This window comes from Sus scrofa, chromosome 12, assembly GCF_000003025.6.
Source record: "Sus scrofa isolate TJ Tabasco breed Duroc chromosome 12, Sscrofa11.1, whole genome shotgun sequence".
In the NCBI taxonomy this organism is placed as follows: domain Eukaryota; kingdom Metazoa; phylum Chordata; class Mammalia; order Artiodactyla; family Suidae; genus Sus; species Sus scrofa.
Window position 1 is genome coordinate 49,698,157 of NC_010454.4, and position 10,886 is coordinate 49,709,042.

The 10,886-nt window shown below is 55.7% G+C and overlaps 1 protein-coding gene across 1 annotated transcript in view; it reads right to left on the reverse strand.

Moving 5' to 3' along the window:
* The window catches only part of TRPV1 (transient receptor potential cation channel subfamily V member 1), a 33,099-nt gene that overhangs the window by 21,621 nt on the left and 592 nt on the right, over positions 1-10,886 (reverse strand). Inside the window, 6 exon segments of the mRNA XM_013981216.2 lie at positions 586-884; positions 1,039-1,179; positions 1,546-1,698; positions 1,777-1,934; positions 2,716-3,023; positions 8,740-8,813. Of these exon segments, the coding sequence (XP_013836670.2) occupies positions 586-884; positions 1,039-1,179; positions 1,546-1,698; positions 1,777-1,934; positions 2,716-2,993 (1,029 nt within the window). The 5' untranslated portion in view covers positions 2,994-3,023; positions 8,740-8,813.

Here is a 10,886-nt window from a genome sequence, read left to right on the forward strand (position 1 = left end):
TGCAGTGGCCCATTCTAGAAAGCCTCCAGCCCGAAGGAAATAAACAAAGAAAATCCAAGAAATAAAACCAAGGTTGAAGAGTCAGGCTTGTCATCCTGAGAGACTCAGTAAGACAAGTTTCTAGATTCCCCTGATGCTAAGAAGTCCCCTCCTCTCCAATTGTCAAATGCCCTGCCCCACCTTCAGCCTGCTATGGCCTGGTAGTATCCACGGACTTGGACGTGCCCTAGCCTATTTGGACCTTGTATCACCCAAAGTCTTGTCTTCCATGAAAAAAACACCAAACGCTTCTGTTTCCATTTCCATGTCTCAGATCAACCCAGCCCTCTCCCCAGGCCCAACACCCACCCCACCCCACATCTGATTAGTGATGCTGAGAGTTGGAAATCAAAAAGGGCCACATAGGCACGGCTGGGTTCCGCTCAGCGTCTCCATTCCTCTGGCTTACTCTGATGCCCCAGCCCTACCCCTACAGCCAGGAGTGGCATCACCAGGGCTCTGCACAGCGGCGATGCCAGAAGCTTCGTAAGGCATGCAGTCCCCTCCCACACCACCCCCAGCTCAGGCACAACCCTGCCTCCCTACCCCAATCTTCCCACTCTTGGCAGCCAGAGCCAGCGGCGTGAGCCCCTTCTTGTTGGTGAGCTCCTCCAGCTTCAGAGTGGGGTGCAGTCTGGCCCCCAGAATCAGAATCTCGTTGTACATGCTCGTCACAAACTTGGTGTTGTCGGCCGTGTTGTCAGCCACCTCTACCAGCGCATGAAGCACAGTGTTGCCCACGGAGTCCCTGGCACTGATGTCAGCTGGGTGCCAGGAGTTCTGCAGCAGGAACTTCACAATGCCCAGCTGGTTGGTGCACGCAGCCAGGGAGAGGGGCAGCTCGCCTATGGCCAACACAGGCACACAGTGGGCCTCCCCAGGAAGAGACTGGCTTGGCCCCTGCACCACTTGGCCTCCGACTCCCTCTGTCTCCACCCCAAACCTCCCCTTGGCAGTCATCGAAAGAAAAGCCAAGTGTCTACCATGTGGTCTCCCTACCAAAATAGAAGCCAGGCCGCCCTTTGGTCTTCTTAAAGAAGTCCCCATTGGCCGCAGCCTGGACGTCGGCCCCGTTTTCCACCAGAAGTGTCACCAGTGCCATGTTCCGCCTCTCGATGGCAATGTGCAGTGCCGTCTGGCCTGGGGAGGACACATGCTGTTGGCTTTGTGCTCAGAGTCCTGCAGGGGTGCCTGGACACGTGCTGGGGGAGAGCCTGGGCAGAAGGTACAGGATGACCCCCAACCAGAGGAGACCAAGGGGGCCCAGGGAATCCCTGGGGCAGGAGTAGAGACCCAGGGAACCCCAGACTGGGAGCTGGCACAATCAAAATTGCCCAAGGGCAAGGAGCATCCAGCCAGCAGGTGGGGGAGGCAGGGACCCCCAGGACCAGAAGATCCTGGCTGAGACAGAGAGTGAGGAGCTTAGAGTCTTGCCCAGGCGTGACGGTGCCCTCCGGACTCCAGGCACGCTTGTGGGCAGAGCCGTGCCGGCCCCAGCCTCCTCACCCTTGTAGTAGCTGTCCGTGTAGCTGGCGTTGACCAGCTCCTTCAGGCTGTCCGTCTGCCGAGCGATCTCCAGGAGCAGGGGGATGGTTTCATTCTGCCCGTTGTGCAGGTTGAGCATGGCTTTCAGCAGACAGGTCTTCCCTGTCTCGGGGTCTGCAGGACAACGTGAGGGTCAGAGTAGGCACCATGGCAGGGGGGACCCTCCCCACCACCCGACGGCCTCCGGGCCACCTTTGAACTCGCTGTCCACCAGATGCTTCTTGCTCTTCTGCAGAAAGAGCAGAAGGCTCTCCAGCGCCTCACAGTTATTCTGAGCAACTGCCTCAAATATCTTCTTCCGATCATAGAGCTTGAAGTTCTCAGAATCAACAGAGTCCTGGGACGGCTGCCTGTGGACCAAAAAACATCTTCAACTCACGTGCTGTTCTCCCCTTGGCCCTGAGGCCTTCGGAGCTTGTCATGACTAAATCCCGAGGCAAGCCAAAAAGGGAAAAGACATGATATAACTCCCCCCTCCCCCCGGTCCAGTGGCAGCCCAGGAAACTGCTGTAACAGGGATACTGGGGCACAGGGGCCCCCATTCTACTCCCACCCCGTCTGTAGGCATCATCTGGAAAGGCTTTGCAGGTACTGCTTCCTCTAACACCCAGGCCACTCACTTCTCTGCCTGCTTCAGGGCTGAGGTAGCCTGGGGATTGGGGGCAGGGGTGTGGCTGGCCCCTGCTGAGTGAAAAAGCAACCTCACATGGCCCCAGAAATCACCCAGCCTATGCAGTCCCTGTCCTGCCTTGGAGGAGGCGAGAGGGCTGGTGGGCTCTCACTGGAGCTGCTTTGTACTCTGTCTAAAAGCATCCTGCCCTTGAGTTCTTCAACTTGAAGTCTGCATAATTGGAGCTGCTGAGCCCTCTAGACCTGGACGTGGAGATCAGCCAGCAGCTAGGATCAGCCTGTATGCCAATAGGTATGACCATATGTCTCAAAGGTCCTATGAATGCAGATGCTGGGGCAGGCAGCCTATGGAGGGCACCCGCCCCCACCCAGCTCCCCAGCTCTGTGACCTTCCGCTCATAAACTCAGGTATCCCATGACATCTCCAGAGCTGGGACCTCAGCCAGCTGGGCCAGTTGGGCTCCTGATGGGGAGGGAGGCTGGGTTCCACATGCTCTTTACCTGGCACAGGTGGGGCCATCCCCGGGCTTCTGGATGATGACAACAGGGCTGACCGTGATGGCTGGGCAGGATGCCAGCTGGCCTTCCTCGTAAGAGCAGCCCACGAGGGACGCGTCCTCTGAGTCACCCTTTCCAAAGCGCTGGCTGTGGCTCTCGACCGCGGGGAAGGCGTGGGGCTTGGCTGGAGCTGGTCTTAAGGTAGGGTCCCCATCCTGGGGGTGTGGACTGGAATCCTGTTGAGACTCCCCTGCGTCTAAGCTCTCCCATTTCTTCATCATTGCCGGATCGTCTGTGGCCCAAGAGGCAGCCTGTGGACAGCCATGAAAATGGGATTTGTTCCCAGCTCGAGAGCTACAGGACCGAAGTCCCCACCTGCCCTTGCAGCCAAGGCCCCTGTGAAGCAGGACACCCCAGAAGTCCAACAGCTACTGCCCCCAGGATCCCAGAAAAGAAGCTTTCAGGGGTGCAGTACCTCCCACCCCAGAGGCCCCAGGAGGGACCAGGCCTCAGAGCGCCATGGCCATCAACCTCCAGGAATGGATCAGCCCCCAGCTTGGAGTCCTCAGGCTCTGAGGGACTCGGATGGGTCACTTTTCTTCTCTAGCCTCGGTTGCCTCATCTGCAGAATGGGAATGATACCTCCTGCTCTGCCTCCCTCTGCGCTCAGAATGAGGGAAACAAGAGGAAGGCCTATTGCTGGCTGTATGTTCAGGGAGGCACTGGGTGATGCGCTGGCTCGGCCTCAAAGAGCCAAGCAGTCCGCATCCCGGGAAGGTGGCTGGCAGAGACAGACCCTCACTGCCTGCTGCTCGGGCCCTCCTGTGCCCTGTGTCCCCACTGTCAGCCATGTGCCGCCTGCCTTTGCCCTTTGACCTGGCTGGCACAACTATTGGGTTTGTATGGGGGTTTTTGCACGTTTTGTCATCGTTGTGAAATTAGTATATTTCAAGCATCCTGGCCCTGAACTTTTAGATATTAAGTGATTCAGGGCAGGTGGGCCTTCTAGGCCTGAACATCTGGCGTTACACTGGCAGCTGGTGCCAGCACCTGTGGCCGTAAACTTGCATTGATACTGTTTTCCACCCCTTTCCTAGCTTCTTTTCCTACTCTTCTCCTCCGTCTGGTTGAGCATCTCTGCTCCCAGGTAACTGGGACTACACCACATCTCAGGGACCTTGGCCTCCATGGGGTCTCAACATGGGGTGCTCTTTCCTCCTCCTCTCGTCCAAATACTACACCCACCCCTCAGATGCCACCTCCCTGCCGATGCCACTTCCATGCCCCCTAATCCCTGCTCTGATCGTGCTCCCCTCTCCTCCAGAGTGGCCCAGCTCATTTCGTCCATCTTTGTGGCCCTCTTGGCACCATCCACCATGCAATCTAGTGATTGCTATTGTCACTGTTTTATCTGCCCCCAGCCCTGTGAATTCCTCCTGGACAAGAAGCTTGCCTGATCCATCTTTTTATGAAAAAGGAAAAAAAAGAAAAAGAAAGGGAAAAAAAAAAGCAGTGCCAGGAAATGAACAAGATCAGATCCAGATCCTTCTAGCTCCCATTTCCATAGGAAGCTAGAGAGATTCGTGTTCAGGCAGTGCCTGGATTCCAGAAAAGAGCCCCTGAAGGAATGGGAGGCTTCTCAAGGCTGCATTTTCACATGCAAGTTCAGGCAGTGAAAACGCAGAGCACATGGCGGGGCCGTGGCAATAAATCAGCTACAATCTGATGCCCAGATCCGTGGGGGGAAAGAAGCAGCCTCATCATCTCACATCCTATGAACGGGACAGACACTGACTCCCAGCCCATTTTCCCTCCTGCCTGTTGTTCTGCTTTCAGGAGGGTCTGAGCCTTTCTCCGATTCTTCCATCAGGTGGAAACCCTGTCCTAGGAAGTGGCCCTGGCCACAGAAAGCCTCACATCCAACCATCACCCATGTCTGCATCCCATTACTCAACACCCATCCACGGACACTACTGGGTGCCGGGCCCTGTGCTGGGGGCGCAGAGAGGACTGAGACCCCATCTGAGACAGAAACCAGGTTCTGGCAGAGGCAGGGGAACCACGGGAGAGTCCGGCACGCTGATGAAGGCTTCGCAGAGGAGGTGACAGATGAGCTGGGCCTGGAAGGGGCAAGGCTGGGCTGGGGCTGGGGGAGAGGAGGAGGGTCCCCAGCGTAGCTGATGGAGAGGAAGCCAGTGGGCCTGGAAGATAGACGGTGGGGCCAGAATCACATGGCTGTCATCCTGGAATGCCAAGGGACAGGCTGTGGACATTACTGCTTGAATGACAGAAAGCCATGAGATGCTTCAGAAGCAGGGACCCAGGTGCTAGTCTGCTCCCAGAAGATAACTTCCCCATCAAGGTCTGTTCATAATACAGGGAGCCTATCAGCATTTAAAAGGCACAGGAGGGAGGGCCCGTCGTGGCTCAGTGGTTAACGAACCCAACTAGGAACCATGAGGTTGCGGGTTCGATCCCTGGCCTTGCTCAGTGGGTTAAGGATCCGGCATTGCCGTGAGCTATGGTGTAAATCCCAGACGTGGCTCGGATCCCGCATTGCTGTGGCTGTGGTGTAGGCTGGTAGCTACAGCTCCCATTCGACACCTAGCCTGGGAACCTCCACATGTCGTGGGTGTGGCCCTCAAAAGACAAAAAAATAAATAAATAAAAGGCACCGGAGACCAAAGAGCATGAGTGTAATTGAAGTATTTGAGCACATGCTGTGCAAAGGAAAGCTCTCATGCCCTCACTCTCTTTATTCTCACATCTCTAAGAGGTGGAACCTGGAGTGGAGCCCGAGCAGCCTGGCCCCAGAGCCTCCCCGGCACTCCACCACTCCTCTGCGAGGCTCGGGGCTCTTTCCTAGCCCTTAAACTCAGCCCCAGATCTCACACCAAGACCTGGGGGCCCCTTAGACCAGGTACTCCCAGTCTTGGGGCCAGGCAGGTGGGGACAACGCGCTTCCACTCAAAAGCCCCAACCCTGTAGGAGTCTCTGCTCAAAACAAGCGTTCCAGGAAGCTCCAGACCCCCAAACAAAGACAAATTAGGCCCATGCCATATGCCAGGCCTGGCTTTCCCAGGAATATCTCCCCTTGGATAAGGCTGGTTACAACATCAAGAATAAACCTGCTCCCCAACTAGCAGCTCCTAACAGCCCGACAAGAAAGCGCCTATTAGCAGGCACCTCCGAGAACATTACAGTGAGGTTCTTTTTGAGCAGTTGTGCTTCTTTCTCTTGAAACTGTGTACCAGCCCCTGAGTCCTTGTGTTTTGAAGTAAAAGACTTTTCCTTTAGCCTCCCAGGCCTCCCCTAAGTCTCAAAAGGCTGACTCACGGAGTTCCCGTCGTGGCTCAGTGGTTAACGAATATGACTAGGAACCATGAGGTTGCGGGTTCAGTCCCTGGCCTTGCTCAGTGGGTTAAGGATCCGGTGTTGTCGTGAGCTGTGGTGGAGGTGGCAGACGCGGCTCAGATCCCGCGTTGCTGTGGCTCTGGCGAAGGCCAGTGGCTACAGCTCCGATTCGACCCCTAACCTGGGAACCTCCAATATGCTGCGGGAGCGGCCCAAGAAATGGCAAAAAGACCAAAAAAAAAAAAAAAAAAAAAAGGCTGACTCAAGAGTTAATGATGAAGAAATCCTCTTACAGCTAAAAACAAGTTAAAACAGTCTTCGTGATGTTATGTCCTGCCTCGGCCCACGAACTTATCACTCCTGCTTACTTTCTAGTTGGAGTTCTATTGCACCTGGTGTTTTGTCATTGGAACATCCGCTATCACCCCTTCCCTTCGTAAGCAATCTCCATTCCAGAGAGAAGGTCAAGGAGTCATAACCCTGAAGACCACCAGAAACCTTCGCCAAACCACCTGACACTGATCTTGAGGCTCTGAAATGAACTATGGAGGGAGAAGAACGAGGACGCCGTAATCAACAACCCTGTCTTTCAAGATAAACCCATAAGACCCCTTGCTATCCCCTCCCCAGGGAGGACACAGTTTTGAGGTGTTAGCCTGCTGGGGCCTCCTTTGCCTGGCGAAGCAATGAAACTGTTCTTTCTGCTTCGCCTCAAAATCTATCTCCAAGACTTCATTGGTGCTGGTGTACAGAGGCCAGTTTTGGCTACACTCTGACTGGTCCAAATCTAACCAAATGCAGTAAGCATGAAGCAGCCCACCCAGTGCTATCAGTTAGTCAGTCAACAAACCTCGACTCTGTCCTGCAGCTCTTGCACCTGCTTCCTTAGATCCCCTACTGGAAACCAAGCTTCTCCCATGACAGAGGGCAAGACAGGGACAGAGAGGCCATTTGCCCTAGTCTGAGAGGATGAACATGGGCAGGAGAGTCCACGCTGCCAGGCCTGGGGTATACCCAGCTTGTGAGCCCCACAGCAATACACCTGTCATAGTCAAACATTCTACAAAGATGGGGGGATTTCCAACCGTGATTTGGGGTGTCTGATAGAGGGGGTGGTTCTGTTTTACACAAGATTTGCAAACACACCAATCTGGACTGAAGGATGGTCTTGAGAAAATGACCCTGCCCAGCAAAGACCTGGTTTGGCCTCTGGGTCTTTCTCATTGCCAAGGCCAGAAAGAGCACTGCCCAGCACCTGAGAGAAGCCTCCCTTCTCCTCTCCCCAGTCCAGGTGAGACATCCTGGGGTGCAGCTCTCACACTCCCCTCTCTGCCCAAAGCATCTGTCTGCATCCAGCCTCCCTGCAGGCGTTTGGATGCTGGTCTAGCCCCCAGCCATGATCAAGGTTGTCCCCTCATCCTACCTGAGCATCTCCTAAAGAGGGATGGAGAGCTGGGCACTTCCCAACCCGTGGATGAAGAGCCAGAGGAACCCTACTGAAAACAGAGAGTGGAGCCTGGACAAGGACCTGGGGCTCCTCCCTTCCAGCCCCGCACGCCTTCACTCAGCAGAGGACAACGCGCGGAATCCTCCAGCCACAAACCGCCGGCCTCTGCAGCAGCCACAGCCCCTTTGCCCCAGGATGACTGTGGCACAGATAATACACATCAATAACATCAACCGCCACTATCACTTACCAAGCACTTCCGATTAGCCAGGCTAATGTACCACAGCTATAGCACCACTTAAGCCTCACCACGGCCTTTGAGGCAGCCACTGTCACTCCCCCCAGTTTTCAGAGAAGGTAACTGAGCCGCCAGGAGACCAGTTGAACAGCCTGGAAAGCTGGAAAGAGGCAGGGTTCAGCTTTTGACAGCTCACGCTGCCATTTCCAAAAGTGAACATCTGCCTTGGCCATCCAGCCACAGAAGGAACTCACCAGCTAGACGCAGGCACACCCCAGACCCAGCAGGTGCGATGAGCTCCAAGGCTGTTCTACTTGAAGGGAGCGCTGAGCCGGTATGAAGAGAAGAGGTGCCTCCCCTGCCTCCGTGAGGGTCCTCAGCCCCTCCCCGGGCCGAGGCTGCTCCACGCTGGCAGGGACGGGCTGGAGGCTCGCTCTGGCACTCAAGGAAAATGGTTCCAGCAACGGTAGCAGCTGCTGTTGCCGAGGCTCCGATTCCCAGAGGATCCCAAAGCCTTTCCCATCATTTTTGCCCTTTTTCAGAAACCACTTAGCTGCTGCCCCTCCTCCAACCATGCCAGGGCCGCAGTGCACTTAGCCACATGCCGCCGAGAACCAGCCGGAGCTGGTGACCGCAGCTCTCGCAAGTAAGCGTGGCGCTGCTCAGGCCTCCCAAACCCACCCCTCTTGCAGGACAGGGTGGTCTGGGGAAACAGGTCATCAAATGCGCTTTCACAACCAGAGCCCTAGCCTTGCTCCCCTCCGTTTTCAAAATGCAGAAGGAATGTGAAGAGTTGTGTTACCAGCACGTAGTCCTGGCCTGGCTTTTAGGGACCTCCTGGCTTTGAGTGCTGGCTTTGCCACCAACTCTTTGTGGCCTAGAACCAGTCCCTGCCTCTCCTGGGCCTCTCATTCCCTGTGTGCCCAAATCTGGGCTAAGGACGGTGGTGGGGGCACTTGTGGGTCTGCCAGGTCCCAGCCTGTCTCACCTGGGGTTCCCCATGGAACCAGAGAACACGGAAAATGGCGAGGACTTTCTTTTCTCAATTTTCCTATTGTGATCCTAAAGCGAGAGGGGAAAAGTTAATTCATCACATCCACCAGGGCTTAATTCCCTCCCAGAATCTGGCTAAGAGAAGTCTCAAGGTCTTTCTGGGAGTACCTACAGGCCGTAGCCCAAAGTGCCCTCAGAAACGGCCCTAGAAGCTTCCCACGGGAACCCTGTAGGACTCCAAGAAGCCGTGGGACAGACATAGCCTGAAATGAGCAGCCACGTGCCAGAAAGGCCCACCACAGCTCTGCCTGGAGAAGCTCAGGAGAGCTGGCCCCTGAGTCAGGCATTAAAGTGCAGACACTGCATGCATCCTGAATGACTTTCTAGAGTTTATACAGAGATGTCACCACCCCACTCTCCGGCCACACAGCAACCCGGTGCGGTGGGAGGGCAGCGACTGTTGTACCCACTTTCCAGATGGGAAATCTGTGACCCCAGCAATTAGATGATTGTCTGGGTCACACTGATGGTCTGGCATGGAAGCTGGGCCCGTCCCACCATGGCACGCCCTGTCCCCTGCGTGGGCACCTTTTTATCCATGAGCCATTTGATAGGTGCCATTTTAGCTTCAATTAAAATGAACCTTGGGGAGTTTTCGGCTGGCCTAGCAGGTTGAGGACTCAGTGTTGTCACTGCTCTGGCTTGGGTCACTGCTGTGGCATGGGTTTGGTCCCTGGCCCAGGAACTTCTGCATACTAAGGGGTCAGTCAAAAAAAAAAAAATAGAGAAGCTTGGAATTCATTCTTTTTTTTTTTTTAATTGTAGCAAAATACGTATAACATAAAAGTGACCATTTTAGGAGTTCCTGCAATGGGCACAATGGGACTGACTGTGTTTGGTGCTGGGACACAGGTTCGAGCTCTGGCCCAGGCACAGGGGATGAAGGATCCAGGGTTGTCGCAGCTGCAGCTTAGGTCGCAACCGTGGCTTGAATCTAATCCCTGGCTGGGGAACTCCATGTGCCGCAGGGCAGCCAAAAAAAAAAAGGGGGAAAAAAGTTACTATTTTAACCACTTTTAGGTGTACAGTTCAGAAGCATTAAATACACCTCAGTACAGAGACTGTGACATGCTGTGCCAGATGCTGCCTGGGCCAGGCCCGGGTCTCAGCCGTGGGCAGCCCCCAGGCATGCGTGGAGGACATCTGAGAAAGGCTGAGAGAACTGGCCAGCCCAGAAGCAAGGTCTGGGAAAGGGAAGAGTCACTTCTCCGCCAGGACTGTCACCTTAGCCTCCTAGGTGATTTCGGCCTCTGGTGAGGACAACACCCATCACTAAACGTGTCCCCTTTTGTAACTGAGCTGTTGGGGGCTGGCATCCCAGAAGCTACGTGGTATTGCGCATGCTCTGAACGCTGCAGGGGACACGCCGGGCCCTTGTCCTCCTTCCCTGACAGCGCCTCTCCGTCTCCTTGGCTGCCTCTCCTCGCCAAGCCCTTCCCCTACACGCAGAGGCTCCTCGGGACCCTTACTCCCACCTTCCCCGCCCTGAGACCCCCACCCCTGAGAAGCATCTGACCTTCCCAAGCCAGTGACTCCACTCCCCGGTGTCCAGCCAGCCCTCTCGCTGGCGCTCCATCCCCGCCTCCCGCAACCTCCAGTTAAAGACTACAAACCCCTTCCCTTAGCACCTCCCAGGATGGACTTCTTTCCCCTCCACACTCCACCGCCCCCCAACATTCCCGCCTGTAAAGGCACCATCCTTCTTCTGGTCCCCAAGGCGGGTGTGCTTTGTCCTCTTCGCCCTCGCCTTCTCTGTCCTCGCTCTCTGGGCTACATTTCTGTGGTTCATATTCATCCTTCACTGCGGCCGGCAGCCCTTCCTTCTCACGGGAAGCCCCAGAAGGGCCTCCCCCACCCACCACCTCCCAATCCATGGTCCCGATCATGCCTCCTTATCAATCCAGGCCCCACCGCTGCACTCGGCGCCCTGAGACCCCAGCCCCAGTCCCCTCTCCCACTGGCCCACCCTCTCCTGTCCCCTAGACACATCTGCTCCCCTGCCGCACTCACGGTGCCTGCCTCCAGGCCTTCCCCTGCCTTCCATCTGCCCAACATCCATGCCACTTATCTCATCATGACGAC